Source organism: Diceros bicornis, chromosome 38 (assembly GCF_020826845.1).
Source record: "Diceros bicornis minor isolate mBicDic1 chromosome 38, mDicBic1.mat.cur, whole genome shotgun sequence".
Lineage (NCBI taxonomy): Eukaryota > Metazoa > Chordata > Mammalia > Perissodactyla > Rhinocerotidae > Diceros > Diceros bicornis.
The window spans coordinates 12,358,548-12,377,467 of NC_080777.1; the positions used below are offsets into that span (position 1 = coordinate 12,358,548).

Genomic DNA, 18,920 nt, shown 5'->3' on the forward strand with positions numbered 1-18,920 from the left:
CCAGGATGTGACCCTGGCCATTTATATACCTCCTGAGGGCACACACAAGCCTCAGAATTGAGGGGGTTAATACCTACCCTTCTTCACAGAGGTTTAGTCTCTTATGGGTTTCACCTGCCCCTTCCATCAACCACTCACATACACACTCACTCCCCCACCACTTGGGACCCAAAGGAGCCACCGGCCCTCCTGGTCCAGCCCTTTAAACTGCGCGGGGGTGGGGCGAGGGGGTGGTTCCTACGAGCGCAGCTTTGGGCACCTGGTTCGGCAGGTGGCAGTCCCGTTTCGCTGTCGAAGAATTGAAGCGGTAAGCGCTCTGGGAGTGGAGAAGTGGCTCTCGGCTGGCCCAGCCTGCCAGGGCTCCCAGCGGCCGCAGGGGCGTGGCTGCCGGCTGGCCCTCCAGCCCCCCAACTCCTGTCCCACCTCCAGCTCCTGCTAACACCGCCCCTGCAGGGCCCCGGGAAGACTCGATAAATGAAATCACCAGCGACCCCTTGTGGGCCTGATGAGGTGTTGCAAGCGGTTATGAATTCAGGTGCAAACCAAGCTTTGCGCAACAGACTGAACACACTGTATTGTCTCCTACACGGATCTTCTATGATTTTTTTCAAATATATATATATGTTTCTGTTGGGATTAATAAATTACAAACTCATTTAAAAGCTCATTTCTTAGTGAATTTTCTCTATGAAAATGAAACATACAACTACTCTAACAAGCAGGAGGCTCAAACCATTTTATTTAACCTAAACAGAGGTCTCCATACTGAAAAGGTGTAGTGTGAATGGAAACACTGTAATGTGCTGTGCACCAGTGAGGCCTGCTCATTACTTACTCTGCCTGGTTTACTCACTTACTGGTCAATGCCCAGGCCATGACTACGGGCAGGGTGTCTGGTCACTGCCGGGTCCCCAGTGAGAGGCACAGGCCACTCCTGAGGCCTCACAATCTACTACTCCTACAGCCAGGTTAAGAAATAAATCACACCGTGAATGTCCACGGACGGAGGAGCACTACAGGCTGAGCGGCTTTGGGTTGGGTTTCATTTATGCAGCCTCAGCGTCTTGATGCCTCAGTTTTTTTATTTGTAAAAACTGGGCTAATAATACCTCTCCTGGTTGACCAGAATAAGGCAAAAAGTATGATTTTTTAATAGATGATAAAATACTGTACACAATGACCATGTAGGCTATGGTCATTGATAGTCTCAGTATATACACTTGACACCTTCTGGGAGAAGGAGAAGCCTAAAGACATTTCCCTCCATACTCTAAGTGACTTGCCAATGTCACACAATTAGCAGGAGTAGAGCTAGATAGGGGTGATGGTGTCTGTCTCCTCCCACAGTATTACCACCACTATATCCTTCTGTCTTTAGCTCAGCATAGCACAGCCTAACACATGTGGCTGGTAGCAAACACCCTTATCGTCAAAGGATTCGTGCATCCTACAGAACTTTTGCATCTACAGAGCTAACATGCTTTATTCTTTCTATGAGGAGCAAGACGTTATGGAAGGAACCATGACAGACTCCCACCACTCCTTAAGTCGTGGAAATCGGTGTGGAAGTCACTCTGTCTTAAGAAAGAAAAGAGTAATTCCATCTTCATATTCTGCTAGCACAGAGGCCTCGTGCCTCTGGCCTGCAGATGTTCAGCAGTGCCACACATTTCTTTTTCTCTCATTGCTTTGCCACCCTTCGCTCTGCCTGTGGGTGACAGACATCAGTAGGTAAGGCCAGCAGAGAGGTCTGCCTGCTGAGAACCCACATTCCGAAAGCAATACAGCCCTCGGGCACTGGGAGGACACAAGATGGAAAGCCGTGCAGCTCCCAGCAGCCTGCCGGAGAGCAGAGAGGGTGTTTGTGACACCAGTTAGTTTGCTTCACTTCCCATGATTTATGTCACGTGGCCAGGCCTTTCTCTTCTCGATTTATGGCTACCTGTCCTGGGGAGAACATAAATTACGACATCTATGGCAATTTAAATCTCAGGAAGAGATAGGAGAAGACACCTAGGCTGGCTGCTCCATCTCCTGGGGTATTAGAAGCAATTAGGGTGGGATTGTCGGGCTGCAGAAAGCCTGCAGAAGATAGGATTGCTGTGCAGCTCCCCGTGACCCCCGCCTGCCTGCCCTCACTCTGTGTTTGGAGTCAATTATCCTCCTTCTGTAAACACAGGCTCCCAATGGAGGGAGGGCGCCCAAGATTCAGAAGATTCAGAGGATCGGCCTAAACACATGGAAAGCTTTCAGAAGGCTGCTTCTGCAAGCACAGAACTTTCTGAATCCAGAGGGAAAGGTACCAGGCACCAAGCAATGTGTTGAGGGGAGAGAGAGAACAAGATGTATAAGCAAGGATGAACATCCATTCCCAAAATCACTTGGCCTGTTTGCAAATAGAATCTTCAAGATCTGAGCCAGCCCTGATGGCCCCGTAGTTAAAGTTTGGCACACTCCACTTCAGCAGCCTAGGTTCGGTTCCTGGGTACGGAACCACACCACTCGTCTATCAGTAGCCATGCTGTGGCAGTGGCTCACATAGAAGAACTAGAATAACTTACAACTAGAATATACAACTACGTACTGGGGTTTTGGGAAGGGAAAAAATTATTTAAAAAAAAAGAATCATCAAGATCTGCCGTGTCCCGGCTTATTTCATAGGGAACACCCACAGCCTGAGCGAGAGGGGACCTGTTGATCACAAGTCATGTGTCTCCTCCTTGTAGCTCCTCTGGGGCCACAGGAAAGTAGAGAGATGGAATTCTGGTTTGTTCTGATGGAGAGTGAGTGAGCGCGTTTTGAGGACCAGCTATAGTCTATCATTGCTGCATCTCGAAACCCTGCTCCCCGCACAAGTATTCCACCACACGTGGGAACTCTTCCCTTAACATTTTATGATGACAACTCTCAAACAGACAAACAAGTTACAAGAATGTCACAGCGAACACCCATTGACCAATCAATCACTTGGACTCTACACACGACTTTTTAGTATATTTCCTTTATCACGAATTTATCTACCCATTGACCCATCGTCATTTTTTTGCATTTCCAAGTAAGTTGCAGACACCAGTAAACTTCACACCTAAACAGTTCAGCTGGCATATCATTTCCTAGGGTTAAAATGTGCTTTACTTTTTGGGGGGAGTAAAATTTACATGGAGTGAAATGTACAGATCCTAAGTGTTCCATCGTATTGACTTTTTACGGAAAAGTTAATTAATGTTGTTTTGAGTGTTGAGAAATACACAACATCCCTAAAAATGATGGGATTTGCCTTAAGCTGGTCTGTAGCCCTCTCTTTGAATGTTCCTGCAAATCCAGACCCAGTGCGGGGAACCAGATGGAAAGTGGCCACTTGCTCTTCACCTCAGGAATTCCTCTCCTTAACCCCCCTCCACCTACCTTGTTCGACTTCACTCCTGACTCCCTCTCTCTGCCTTGTGGCCTGGCCTCTTGCACACCAGCTGTCTGCCTTGCTGTAGCCTGGCCCTCATGCAGGACGCTGGTCTCCATGGACTACAGTGCTGGCCACACAGGCCAGGCCCATTACGCCTAGGGGTAATGTGCGGGCTGGAACGACAGCACTCACCCCAGGGCTTCAGCTTGCCCAGGGAGGGGGCCAGATAGTAGCTTCTGGAACAACAGGATCGGCAGAGAGAGATTGGTGCTCATCAAAGAAAACTAAATTGTTGGCCCAAATAAGGGCCACAAACTTGGTGAGAGATGCAAGGAAGGGGAGGCAGCAGGACTCACATTGCTGGGGGCACGACTGGTCGCACAAACCCAAGCATAACCCCCCTGTAATGTGCCCTTTCATGATGGTTTTGACACCAGGTGGCCACACTTCAACGGCACTCCTTCCCCCAGTCTTCCAGGGCTTTGCCCAAAGCAGTTGTCACAACCTCCCTGCCTCGTCCCGCCCCCTCTACAAGTGACACCTGGGGACACAAGTCAGGGTCAAGGCCGAGGGTCTCAGGGGCTGCAGTGATGAGACCTGACACCCCACCTGTGACCTTGCCTTCAAAGTGGGAGGGACCAATGAAGATGAGCATCATTAGTTCACTGTCAGAGTTTCAGCAATATCCCAGCCAAGATTTGGCAGATACCAGCACTGAAGTGCACGAGTCCCGAACTGTTGTTTTAGCAAAAGTAATGCAGGTTGATTATAGCACATTTAGAGACTACATATAAGAATATATCTATTTTTCCCCATAATTCCATTACCAAAAGGCACTGGTAATTCCATTAACATTTTGGCTTAAAGCCTTCCAGCCTTTTATCTACTCATGTGCATTTATATTTTTTAAAAAGTAAAATGGTAAATTTTTTTATTATGAAAATTTTTAAGTCAACATAAAGTAGAAAGAATAGTGCAATGAATTCCCACATATTATCACCCAGATTCTATTTATCAAGATTTTGACAAATTTTTGCACGTGTGTTTTTTCTTTTTGCTAAAATAATATACAGCACCTCCCAGACATGGTGTCACATCACTCCTATATACTTCAACACGCTTCTCCAAAATATACAGACATTTCTTATATCACCACAATGCCATTATCATACCTAATAAATTTTTGGTGTCATCTAATACTCAGTCCATAATAAAGTTTGACAAAATATCTAAACGATGTTTTTTTAAAAAATTGGTTTGTTCGAATCATGAATTTTAAATGAAAAATAAAGTTATTTGTGCAAGCAGGTTTTATGGGGACCAAAACACCCAGCAATGTTTCCGACATTACCCAGTCACTAGGAGCCCCTTCAGCTTCAAGACCGTATGCGCGTGGAGTTTTCACTGCTTTCTCTTGAAGACATTAAGCTGCCTAGACCTACCTCTTCAGGGTCTCCAGTGGCTCCTTCCTGTCCATGATGCCGGTGTCTGGATCCACGGTGGTTAAAATGCACCTGGACACACACACAGAGCATCATTCAAGGGACAAAGCTGAGTGACCTTGGCCGTCCTCCCTCTCCCCCACAGGTGTGGAGGAGCCTTACCTGGAACAAGCCATCACCCTTTTCAGTTCCACGTCACCAATAAGAAGCTCATTCCATGAATCCTAGGGGATAAAAGCACAAAATTCACATGAGCACTTCTGAGCCTCAGCCCTGACACATCTGTGTAGGGACTTCACATGAGTTGACACCTAATGAAGCCACTTACATCAAAGATGGCCAACTTGTACATCCGTCCTGAGAAGCCACACACCTTCCTCGTCCCTCTCTGCCTTTGATATATCAGTCCATTCCCCCAAAATGAAATGCTCCCTCTCCTCTACATGTAAAACCGGGACTGAAACTCACCTCCTACAGGAAGCCTCCCTGACTGATCCCACTTGACTCAAGGCAGGGGCGGGGGGGGTAGGGGGGCATGGGGATAGAGGGGACGGAGGGAGTAGGTGAAAGAGAGCAAGGGTATGGAGAGGGGGGATTACTCTAGGTTGTATCAGATCCCCTCGTGCAAGCCTAAAGTGGATTAAGATCCTTAAGTCATTGTGCATGTGTATCTTGTATCTACCCTGGCCAGATATGCACAAATTAAGAGCAGGCCCAAAAGCCTTGTTTCTCTTTGCATCTCCACTGGCGCTTTTACAAAGCACTCCAGCCCAGGAAGCTCCTTGGGCCTTTGCCTATGGCCTGGGTCACTGGTGCCTACCTTTTAAGACAAATGAAATCAATGCACTGCAGCCCTTCAAACCCAGCAGGGGAGATACGACATACATATATGAAATGTTCATGATCAGTATTCTTTTAAAAAGGCCCAGAAATTTTGAGAAAAAGCCTAATGAGGCAGCACACTGTGTCACTACAATTGTGCAGACAAGAATTATTCTGGCCCTTTAGAGAACAAATCTTCAGGCTGCTCTGGTTGGGGGAGGTTTATGGAACAGCTGGGATCTGAACTGAGTCTTACAGGATGGAGATTCCGAGAGGCACAAATGAAGGGTCAGGGGACTCCATGCAGAGGGGGCTATCATTAGAAGGAAGGACACTGAGGAGACCAAGGACATCCCATTGTCGTCCTGACCTTCTTACCCTCAAGAGAGAAGAGCTGGCTGGCTGAGGACTAGAGACAAAAATCCGTGAGTTAAAACAAATCTGCCCAGTCCTGTTGATCACAAGCCAGAGGTAGACTTGCAGACTCAGACATTGACTTCTGATAGTGTGTATTGTTTTTGATATATGTTTTGCATATACATATTTTTTTAATCATAAAATGGGTCTCAACCGCATGTTTCGCAACAGTAAAGCTGGACACGTGGGATTACAGCAGCCCCAGCCTGTTCTGTGTACATTTCTCCACTAGGGGGCACTGTCGTCAAAAAAAACATACTAGAACCATAAGGAGAGAAAGGAGGGTTCCAGTTAGGAAATTAATTTATTATTCATTTAAGAAATATTTCCAGAGCCCCTTTTATGTGCAATAAAAACTGTTGGAGATTGAGTCACAGATAAAAAAGAGGTAAAAATTCCACCGTAAGGAAAGTATCCTTATTTGGCAGGGGAGGAAAAGAAGAAACTACTATGTTGAATACATGCTGTGGGCCAGAACTGTGTTAAATCCTGGAGAAGAGTCCTTGAAAGTCTTCCTACCAGAACACACTACCTGGTGATGATACGAAATTTAAATAGCACAAGCCGGATATGGGAGAGGCACAGACACAGCAGTGGGTGGCTTTAGAGAAGGGAGGCGGCTCTTCTGGGTCTGGCCATCAGCAGACTTCATAGGGGAGGTGGCTGTTCATCTGGGCTTTTAAAGAAGACCGGGGGTTTCTAAATGGGACAAGGGGCAAGATTTGAGGCGACCAGGAAACAGGAGAATATATATTAGGTTCTCAGTCCAGTTTGCAGTTCAGAGCTTTTACTGGAAATAAAGGCTGGGAACACAAATTGTGGAGAGATTTGAATGATGGAGTGGGGACTTCAGACCTTTTAAGAAATGGGGAGCCACAGAAGACTTTTGAGCAAGGCACTAACATTGACTATTTGTCACAACTTTTTAGAGTAGAAGAGTTCACACGGGTGCTCTGGGAGGCGTGGCTGTGGTAACAGGGACCATTCGGTGGTCCAGACTTGAGGTTATGAAGGTGCGATCTAGTTGCTGTGCAAAAACAGAAAGGGAGCAGATGTGGTTGGGGCTGAAAGGAACATGAGAGAGGGAGGGGCCAGGGGTGACTTAGAAGCTCCAAGCCAGGGTAAAAGAAAGAATGTGGTGTCTGTGACAGCGCCAATTGTGGAGTGGAGAGCAGGATTTTGGGGAAGTGATGGGGCTATGGGGTGGGGAGCATGTACGTCTGATATGTCAACATATGAAAATACCCCACAGAGAGTTGCGAATGTGGGCTCAGCACTCCAGAGGGAGTCCACGGTTGGACATTTGGGAAGGATCTACACAAGGGTGATGGACGGTGAAGCTGCAAGAGAGGGTGTGATCACCAAGGGGAGAAAGAGAGAGAGGAGGGTCAAGGCTAGAGATTTTGGAAGCCCCTATCTAAGTGAGGAGGAGAAGGATAAACAGCAAAGGAGCAAGGGAGGGCAGTCAAGGGCAGTGCAGCCAGGGAGAGAAAAGTTCCCAGAAGTAGTACCCGTAGTCGAAACGGCAGGGTGACGACAACCAGCAGAAGGTCACTGAATGTGATGGGGGTGGGGGGAAGGGTGGCATAGGTTTCCCCACCGGGGCACGGGGCAGAATGGCAGGCTTAGGAAGTGAGGGTCAGGCGTGCGAATGACGGGAGTGAAGGGAAGCAGAGAAGGACCACAATTACTGAGAGGCAGGTTCTGAGATGATGACTGGGTTCACTTTCCAGAAGCCTCCGTGCAGATCCTTAGCTTCCCTCCTGGCTGTGACAGCCTGCTCTCCCCAGCTGCACTGGCACCACCTCTCCTAATCCTTCTCTAGACCCCGCCACAGGCAGACTTGTGCGATGCAAATCGGTTTCTGTCACTCTCTTGCCTAAAATCCTTCCCAGACCCCCCAAAACCTGACACCAAAGACCTTTGCTGTCAGCCCCACTCCTCTCATGAACACCAGTCCTGCAAGACAGCAGTTCTCCGGTGCCTCCATAGTGCCACACGTGTTCCTTCTCCCTCGATGCCACCTCCTTCTTCTCCACCAGGCTAATCTCAACTCATTCATTCAATTAACAAAGAATTAGTGGGTGCTTACTATGTGCCGGGCTCTATTCCAGGATCTGGGGGTACAGCAGTGGTCAAGTCCTGTCCTCAAGGAACGTGTATAGGAGAAATGGACAATAAACAAATACTCGACTAAACACGGCATGTCAGGTGGTGACATATGCTGGAGGGGACTAGGGTTTGCAGGCAAAGCCAGGTACTGGGAGGTTAGAGAAGGCCTCACCAAAGGGGAGGAAAAGGCCTCAGCAGGTAAGTGAAAGAGACAAGGGAGTGAGCCATGCAGATATGTGAGGGAAAGTATGCTAGGCAGAGGCACCAGCAAGTGCAAAGGTCCTGGGGTGAGGAGCCAGCGTGGCTGGAGGAGAGTGAGAGAGAAGGGGAGAGAGATAGGAAATGGACCCCTGGGTTTAGCAGGGAATGCGGCCTTGACAGTCATCATAAGGATCCCACTGTTTACTTACAGAGAGTTGGAGAACTCTGAGAGTGTTTTGAGTAGAAAAATTATGATGTGAGTTACATTTACCGGATTACTTTGACCGATGTGCTAAGAATAGACCATGTGTGATGGTGGGGGTCAGTCAAAGGCAGAAGCAAGGAGACCAGTGAAGAGAGGCTGTCACAAGAAACCATGAGAGAGGGTGGGGACGGCCCAGGGAGAGAGTGGAGGACAATGGGAAGAGGACACAGCCACCGAGATTTCTCCATTGTTTTAATGTGGGAAGTGAGAGAAAGAGAAGAACAAGGGTGGTTCCCAGTTTGGGGCCTGAGCAACCGGAAGTCAGAGCTGCCATCTGCTGAGATGGGCAAGCCTGGGTAGAGCAGGCTTGGGAGGGGAAATTTAGCCCTCAATTTTGGACATGCTGAAGCTGAGATCAGACATCCAAGTGGAAACACGGAGAAGGCAGTGGGAGAGTTCTGGTGTTAGGATATTGGCTAGGGAGTCCTCAGCGTAGAGAAGGTTTTGAAAAACGTAGACTAGAACCATGAGTAGAGATAGATTGCTACAGACTGAATGTTCATGTCCTCCCAAAATTCATATGTTGAAACCTAATCCTCAGTGTGACGATGTTTGGAGGTGGGGCCTTTGGGAGGTGATCAGCTCGTGAGAGTGGAGCCTCCATGATGGGATTAGTGATCTTATAACAGAGGCCCCAGAGACCTCCCTCACCCCTTCTGCCACGTGAGGACACAGCAAGTCATCTATAAATCAGGCAGCGGGCTCTGACCAGACACCGAATCTGCTGGCGCTTTGATCTCCGGCGTCCCTGCCTCCAGAACTGTGAGAAATAAATTTCTATTGTTTATAAGCCCTGAGGTGCTCAGACCTCGAGTGCACATCTCACTGTCCTGTGGTCCCATCTCCCACCTCTGTTAATAACGTCCCCGTGGGTGGTCACCTAATACACCGAGCTCACCACCTTCCCAGCCGGTCTCATGGGGCTGTAACTGCCCGTTCACGATCTGATGACCCTGGACCCTGGACTTCCTTAGGAGAAGCACCTGTGTCTCATTTTCCTACTTGTCTCTTCACAGTGCGTGGGACCCAGGGGCACTCACCCGCTGTGTGATGAGTGAAATATTGTTACAAAAAATGAGACCCACTCAGCCACAGTGTTGTATTAACATCCAACTTAAAATACAAAATGTTCCCAATTAGGAACCACTCGGAGTTAGAGAGAGAGAGACAGACAGAGCCTTCTAGGACAAGATTCAGTTCAAAGAAATGTCCTATCTCCTACAGGGGAGGTCCTACTCTGAGCCATCTCCTCTCATCTCATCTTACCATCTCAGAACTTTCGGGGAGCAATGTCTTCAACATGACCCGTGACACGAAGATCATACGAGTGGGGGAGCTTAAAGGGGGCCACAGTCAGGGGGAAAGCTATTGTCTGAGCCAAGCTCCTTTATTCTGATCACAGGAATGAAACAATTGCCCACCTCTCCATGGCACTTTCTATGTCTTAGAGCTTTTCCACAAATTGTTATCGACCTTGATTCTCACGTTTCAACTGGGGAAGGGCCTGTTGAAATTATCCACACTTTAAAAGTGTAAGAAGCAGAGGCCTCAAGGGGTTCAAGACTTGTCCAGGGTCATAGCGCCACTTATTGAAGCAGGTGGATTCGAATCCAGGTGTACCAACCTTATGCACGCCCCCCAGAATGCTCAGAGTTCCTTTGGCCTGTGGTATAGTCTGGATTTGAGACCCGGCTCCCCCACTTCCTGCTGTAGTGTAGGCTTGGGCAACCCATTTCACCTCCCGAGGCCTCCCCCTTCTTCCTTGTAAAACAGGAATGATAACTTTCATCTCCCAGGTCTGCTGCGAGGAATAAAAGAGAGAGCGTATGCGAAGCACAATGCGAGCACTAAATAGAAATCCTCTCCCTCACTTCTCTTTTCCTAGAAGGAAAACCCTCAGGAGAAATGGCTTTCCTGGCCACAGCTGGTGTGAGATGAATATCAATGAGATAGTCCGAGGCAACCAACCCTGATCTTCCCCTCTAGTCTAAGTCAGGCTGACTCATGGTGGACACGAGCAAGTACAGACAGCTCCCTTGTCACACTGAACACGGAGGGACAGCCCATCCAGGCTCTTGAGGGATAATGCACACAGTCCACCCGCTTCACACAAGGAGCTGGCTTGCCATCTTGAGAAGAAATGATATGCTTGGAGGGTTGGGACTGAGCACAGAGTATTTCATATAAAATGTCGGGGCGGATTTGGCGGTACTTTTATTACCTTCCATTGGTTGACACTGAATTTGTACTTTTCATCAGTTACCTTACCCAAATTGATCCTTTAACAAACCTCTAAGGTAATACTAGGCAGCAACGATGGCCCCATTTTCCAGGCAGGTAAGCGAGACTTAGAGGGACTACACAGAGTCATGCAGGGGTCAGGGAGGAAGCTGAAGGCAGGCCTCAGAGCCTCTGGTTTGAATGTGGGAATCAAATTCCTAGAATGCTTCTCTTTCAGCACAGCTTGCTGCCTCCTCACAGCAAAACTGAAAGAATTTGTCCCCCTGAGTATAAGGGATTAGAACTCGGTCACCCAGACTCAATTCCTCCAGTTGCAAAAGGAGTGGGCAGAGATGAGGATCACTCTCCTGTGTCCTTTACCTCTCCCTTCCCATCTACAAACATGGCGTAACCAGGACTCGTGAACTCCCATCTGAGGGCTAGCGCCTCAGTCAAGCATCCACAGCTGGGTGGTCGCTACTCACCAAGCCTCTAGGCCACCAACTTCTGCCCTCATGGTAGATGAGGAGAGAATCAAATTAGACCTCCAAAGACAATTATGAGGGTGAACTGCCAGATCACATGGCACATTGAGAACCCTTCATGCTAAATCATAGTTCAGACATCCAGGGAGGGATTGAAGGTGGCGCTGGAAGAGTTGTAGGACAGCCCCATCTCAGCTTGGGGAAAAGGCCCCACCAACCCTCACCTCCTAGCAGCCATGCTGCAAATGCCTGTCCTCCCCAATGGAGCCATAGACTAAACAGGAAAGTCATCTTCAACAAGACATGAGCACGCTCTGTCTTTGTTCCATGGCCCACACAGATTGTGTATTCTATGCTAAGCAAATTTGGCTCAAAAACTAATCTGCCTCCTTGGACTTCTCCTTAGAAGCCTCAGGCCCTAAACTGCTCCTCGACACCAGCGTCTCCGCCTCATCTCTATTTGTATCCTCCACAGAGAAGTCTGCACTGGTCGGGTACTCAAGAAATTCAAACATTGAATTGTTGGGTAATGTAGGTCCAATAAATAACGCATTCTTTGGAATAAACTAATCCAACGTCGAAGACTCTCATACCTTAAAACAAAAAGTTAAATCCCCAAGGTAAAGAGCAAGGAAGGCACAGTGTTACCTCTGCAAAGACACCACACCCTGAAATTACGATATTGGGCCTGAAGTTAGTGGCTTTAACTTTCTTCTCTAGCCTGGAGTTGAGATCCGCCAACGATGCTTCAGAAAGGATCAAGAACGGGCTGGCATCTGGGTAAGCAATCTGGTAAGGAAATAGAAATTGTTATAATGTGGCACACAAAGGAATTTCTCAGAGGCCACGTCTGTCTAGTTCCTGGAACCCCCTTCGCTCCCTCCCCCTCACCACACACACACACACACACACACACACACACACACACACACAGAGTCCTTCTAAGTACAGTCATGCACTGCATAACGACATTCGGTCAATGATGGACCACATATACATCAGTGGGTCCATAAGATTAGTACCATATAGCCTAGATATGTAGTAAGCTATACCATCTAGGTTTACGTAGTACACTCCATGATGTTTGTACAATGACGAAATTGCCTAATGACACATTTCTCAGGACTATCCCCGTTGTTAAGACGTGCGACCGTATTTCTTTAGTTCTTTGTATAGAAAAGTCGCAGTGATTCAGAAGACTCAAACAGTCTTGCAGATAACAGGAATTACATGATGGAGTGAAGAGAATGTGGCCTTGGGATCCTAGAGCTGCCACTGGGCAAGAGCCCTTGGGGAAGTCACTTCACCTTTCTAGGCATCCAATTTCTCAAATGTTTAGCAAGGTGGCTGGATTTGATGACCTCATTATGTGTGATAAAAAATATTCACCGATTCTGTGGATATTGATTTTTTATGCAACCTGCAAATCAATGTTAAGTATTTATGTTGACCATAATTTTTTTTTTAAATGGCCATAGTAATTGTGCTACATAGCCTTGTGCTACCAACCCTACTTTTATGATGAATCCTCACAGCCTTGTTCCCTGAAGGGCCAGTCTGGTCATTTTAGGTCTGTGGATCTCCACACACACAGTCATTTGCTCAACTGTGATCTGACACACAATTGTAATCGCACTGTAAAAAGGTTGGACTCCACATGCAATTACAGAACGGAGTGGAAAAGATACTGGTGTAAAACAGTATGGAAACCCTATTGGCACCAAACATAGGAAGGTAGACGTTCACAGGCAAAAATGCAAGAGTCCCCCAAATCAAGAAACACAGCTGATGCTCCCAAGGGAGGGGCTTTATTTTTGCCTATTGCTTGTCCAGGCTGAGCCACCTGGGGGCCGCCTGGCAAAATGACACAGCTGAGCAGCAGACATGCCACCCTGCCTGATGGGCTATAGACAACTGCTCTGCAACCCTGAGGAAGGCTGCCTTCCACAGGGCACACCAAAGCCAAGGGATGCTCCTCTGACCTGGTCTGTGGGCCGGAACACGTCCTTTACTTGGTGAGAATTTCTCGGTCGCATGTGAGGCTCAAAGTGCACCAGGCGGAAGGGCTGTGTCTTCAGGAATCTGGTTATCCACTGGGCCGCAGCCTCGCCACAGTCCCTGCCCTCAATCTCCAGGCTGTGCACTCTGCAGGCGGTGGCAGGAGCAAAGAATGGACATAGCTTTGAAAATCTGGGTACCCTACCATGAGCTACACATATCAGAAGAGCTGCACCAAGCTGTGATGTCACTGTAATTCCTTAGTTATCAGGAGAACTTTAGCCTGGCCCTGCCTCTGAACCACTAAACCTAAATGAAGGCACATTTCAAGCCTTGCTTTCTCCAGTTTTAAAACAGAATGATGCATAGCTGTGCCTCTCTACCTGGAAGGAATGCAGAGAGGACACAATAAGATAATATGTTTGAAAAGATACTGAGTTCTCCAGAAGAAAACTGATGTATCAGTACACTTAAAATTACTGCAAAATCTGGTTTACCCACCTCGATAGCAACCAGAAATCTTTACTAATAGGCCTGGTTATACTTTATTAGTATGATAATAAAACTGGATACAGCAATGTATGTGAAAATGTTCTACAAAATCTAAAATGTTATAGATAACAACAATCTAATTTGATTTGACTGCTAGTAATAACTCTGTAGGATTTGAAGTCCCCCCTCCCTGACACACAGTGTAGGTCCTTCCCAAGAGTAGGACCATTACCACTGTGGGAATTCAAGACAACTGTAGGGGGTGCCTGGGTACCACCTGAGATAATGTGATTGCACAGAGAGAGAATGATTCTCTTCAGTTTAGTGATAGTAAATCTTTAACTTCTAGCAACACGTGAGAATAACCCCCTTTAAAAAAGAAAGAACCAACCTCAGGTCCAGACACCTCTGTAGGCAATAGCTTCTAGTTAGAATTAGGTAGCATTTTCTCTGTAGCACATTTATCATTTCAGCTACCTTCTACATCTGCAAATTGCACAGGTACCCATATAAGGCTTCCTTCTTTTTTTTTTTGTGAGGAAGGTCAGCCCTGAGCTAACATCCATGCCAATCCTCCTTTTTTTGCTGAGGAAGACTGGCCCTGGGCTAACATCTGTGCCTATCTTCCTCCACTTTATATGGGACACCGCCACAGCATGGCCTGACAAGTGGTGCATCGGTGCACGCCCAGGATCCGAACCCGGGCCACCAGCAACAGAGCGCGCACACTTAACCGATACGCCACAGGGCCGGCCCCTAAGTCTTCCTTTTTAAATAAATATGTTTAAGGTTTCTTAAAAAGCTGAATCCATTTAAAGAAAAACCTTAAGTAAATAAGAGTAGAGGTGGTTTTCGATTTGGCATAAATCACAGTTGCATTATGCAAACGCCTGAAGTTTGGGACAGGGGAGGAGTCAGTAGACCTACTGGGTGTGCATCCTGTTTCCACAAATGATGAGCTCAGTGACTCTGGGGATGTTTCTGATCTTGGGCCTTAGTTGCTTCATCTATAAAGTGGGGATAAAATCACAACCTTCTTGTGAGGATTAGGGATAATCTATACGACGTCCCCAAACAATTTTTAGGTTTGGGATGCACTCAGTGATGGTAGTAATTACACTAGTTTTGTTTCCAGTTATTTCAAGTCATCTTTGTATAGTTACTCCATAAGTGAAATATTTAATTAAATAAAAGTATCTATTCTCTAATAATAATATATAAATCTATTATAAAATATATTAAAAATTGTATATTTTTAAAATATATACTTGTATATATTTCTATAGAATTTTTCATAGCTTTATTGACATATAACATTGTATAAGTTTAAAATGTACAACGTATTATTGATTCAATTCATTTATATATTAAGAAACGATTACCTTGGGCCGGCCCGGTGGCTCAGCGGTTAAGTGCGCGCACTCCGCTACTGGTGACCCGGGTTCGGATCCCGGGCGCGCACCGACGCACCGCTTCTCCGGCCATGCTGAGGGCACGTCCCACATACAGCAACTAGAAGGATGTGCAGCTATGACATACAACTATCTACTGGGGCTTTGGGGAAGAAAAAAAGGAGGAGGATTGGCAATAGATGTTAGCTCAGAGCTGGTCTTCCTCAGCAAAAAGAGAAGGATTAGCACGGATGTTAGCTCAGGGCTGACCTCCCTCACAAAAAAAAAAAAGAAATGATTACCTCAGTAATGTTAGTTAACACTTGTATCACTTCACATAATTACCACTTCTTTTCTGTGGTGAGAACATTTAAGATCTACTCTCTTAGCAACTTTCAAGTATATAATACAGTATTGTTAACTATAATCACCATGTTGTACATTAGATCCCCAGAACTTATTCATCTTTTAACTCGAGTTTATACCTTTGACCAACATCTTCTCGTTTCCCCCACCCGCAGGTAATCACTATTCTACTCTCTGTTTCTCTGAGTTCAGCTTTTTCAGATAATATCACAAAGTATTTGTCTTTCTCTCTGACTTATTTCACTTAGTATAATGCCCTCAAGGTCCATCCATGCTATCAAAAAAGGCAGGATTTCCTTCTTTCTCATGGCTGAATATATTCCACTGAATATATACACCACATCTTCTTTATCCATCCTTGAGATGGACACTCCAATTGTTTCCATATCTTGGCTACTGTGAATAACGCTGCAATGAACATGGGAGCGCAGATATCTCTTAGAGATTCTAATTTTGTTTCCTTTGAAAATATATACCCAGAAGTGAGATTGCTGGATCATATGGTAATTCTGTTTTTAATTTTTTGAGGAACCTCCATACTGTTTTCCATGGTGGCTACACCAATTTACATTCCCACCAACGGTGCACAAGGGTTCCCTTTTCTCCACATCCTTGTCAACAATTGCTAGCTCTTGTCTTTTTGATGATACCAACCTAACAGGTGTAAGGTGATATCTCATCGTGGTTCTGATTTGTATTTCCCTGATGATTAATGATGTTGCATATCTTTTCATGTATCTGTTCACCATCTGCATGTCTTCTTCAGAAAAAATATCTATCTAGTTCCTCCACCCGCTTTTTAACTGGAATGCTTGGTTTTTTGCTATTGAGTTGTATGAGCTCCTTATATATTTTGGATAGTAACCCCTTATCACATAAATGGTTTGCAAATATTTTCTCCCATAGCACAGATTATCTTTTCATTTTGTTAATTACTCCTGCTCTGATCTTTGTTATTTCCTTCATTATGCTAACTTTGGGCTCACTTTGTTCTTCTTTTCCTAGTTCCTTGAGGTGTAAAGTTAGGCTATTTACTTGAGATCTTTCTTTTTTCTTAATACAGGCATTTAGCACTATAAACTTCTCTCTTAAAACTGCTTTCGCTGCATCTCATAGGTTTTGGTGTATTGTGTTTCCATTTTCATTCGTGTCAACATTTTTTTTTTATTTCCTTTTTGATTTCCTCTTTGACTCGTTGGTTGTTCAGCAGCATGTTGTTCAATTTCTACATGTTTGTGAATTTTCCAGTTTTCCTCCTGTTTTGATTTCTAGTTTCATACAATTGTGGTTGGGAAAGATAGGTGGTGTGATTTCAATCTTCTTAAATTTGCTAAGGCTTGTATTCTGACAGGATATGATCTATTCCCGAGAATGTTCCTTGTGCAACTGAGAAGAATATGTATTCTGTTGCTGTTGAATAGAATGCTCTATAAATGTCTGTTAGGTCTACTTGGTCTAAAGTCTGGTTTAAGTCCAATGTTTCCTTGTTGATTTTCTCTCTGGGTGATCTATCCATTGTTGACAGTGAGATACTGAAGTCCTCTACTATTGTCTATTCCTGTTAGTATTTGCTTAATATACTTAGGAGCTCCAATGTTAGGTGCATATATATTTATGATTGTTATATATCCTTGATGAATTTTCCCTTTTATCATTATATAATGACCTTCTTTGTCTCTTGTTACAATTTTTGGCTGAAAGTCTATTTTGTCTGATATTAGAATAGCTACCCCTGCTCTCTTTTGATTTCCACTTGCATGGAATGTCTTTTTCCATTTCTTCACTTTTAGCCTATGTGTGTCCTTAAAGCTGAAGTGGGTCTCTTGTAGGCAGCATATAGTTGGGTCTTGTTTATCCAGCCAGCCAGTCTATGCCTTTTGATTGGAGAATTTAATCTATTTACATTTAGAGTAATAATTGATAGGTAAAGGTTAGAGCAATAATTGATAGGTAAGGACTTACCAATGTCATCTTATTATTTTCTGGCTGTTTTGTAGTTCCGTTGTTCCCTTCTTGCTCTCTTGCTGCCTTCCTTTGTGCACTGATGATTTTCCATAGTGGTATGCTTTGATTCCCTTCTCTTTATCTTTTGTATACCTACCATGAGCTTTTGCTTTGTGGTTACCATAAGGCTTACATAAAATATTTTATAGATATAACAGTCTATTTTATGTTGATAACAACTTAACTTCAATCTCATACAAAAACTCTACCCTTTTATTCCCCCACTTTTGTTTTTGATGTCACAATTTAGCTGTTTTTGTATTGTGTATTCATTAAAAAATTATTGTAGCTATAGTTATTTTTAATACTCTTGTCTTTTAACCTTTATACTAGTTAGGTAACTGACACACCACCACATTAGAGTATTCTGAATTTGATTGTGTACTTTCCTTTACCAGTGTGTTGTATATTTTCATGTGTTTTCATTTTACTAATTAGCATCCCTTCTCTTCAGCTTGACGAACTCCTTTCAACATTTCTTGTAAGGAAGGTTTAGTGGTGACGAACTCCCTCAGCTTTTGTAAGTCTGGGAAAGTCTTTCTCGTTCATTTCTAAAGGACAATGTTGCTGGATAGAGTATTCTTGGTTGGCATTTTTTTCCTTCAGCATTTTAAACATATCATCCTACCCTCTCCGGGCCTGTAAGGTTTCTGCTGAGAAATTTGGTGATAGCCTTTGTGAGTTACAAGCTTCTTTTCTCTTGCAGCTTTTAAGATTCTCCCTTTTTCTTTGATTTTTGACAATTTTATTATAATGTGTCTTGGATAGGGTCTCTTTAAGTTGAGTCTGTTTGGTGACCTATGAGCTTCATGGACTTGGATGTGCAAATCTCTCCCCAGATCTGGGAAGTTCTCAGCCATTATTTCTTTAAATAAGTTTCTACTTCTCTTCTCCTTCTGGAACTCCAATAATTCAGAAATTATTTCTTTTAATGGTATCACATGGATCACGTTGGCTTTATTCACTCATTTGCATTCTTTCTTCTTTGTTCTCCTCCGACCGCATCATTTCAGAGGACCTGTCTTCAATCTCACAAATTCTTTCTTTTGCTTGATCCATTCTGATGTTGATGCTCTCTATTGCACTTTTCATTTCACTCATTTTATTCTTCAGCTCAGTTTGGTTCTTTTTTATGATTTCTATCTCTTGCTTAACTCATTTTGTCCATTTATTGTTTTCATGATTTCATTACATTTTCTTTCTTTGTTTTCTTGTGTCTCATTGGGTTTCCTTAAAAACAGCTATTTTGAATTCTTTACTGGGTAAATCACAGATCTCCTTGGCCTTGGGATAGGTTACTGGAAG

General features: G+C 44.9%; 1 protein-coding gene across 1 annotated transcript in view; it reads right to left on the reverse strand.

Moving 5' to 3' along the window:
- The window catches only part of MTARC1 (mitochondrial amidoxime reducing component 1), a 31,751-nt gene that overhangs the window by 3,967 nt on the left and 8,864 nt on the right, over window positions 1-18,920 (reverse strand). The window contains exons 3-6 of the mRNA XM_058533673.1: window positions 13,347-13,509; window positions 12,013-12,153; window positions 5,005-5,066; window positions 4,843-4,914 (exon numbers count right to left, since the gene is read on the reverse strand). Of these exons, the coding sequence (XP_058389656.1) occupies window positions 4,843-4,914; window positions 5,005-5,066; window positions 12,013-12,153; window positions 13,347-13,509 (438 nt within the window). The remainder of the gene's footprint in view (window positions 1-4,842; window positions 4,915-5,004; window positions 5,067-12,012; window positions 12,154-13,346; window positions 13,510-18,920) is intronic.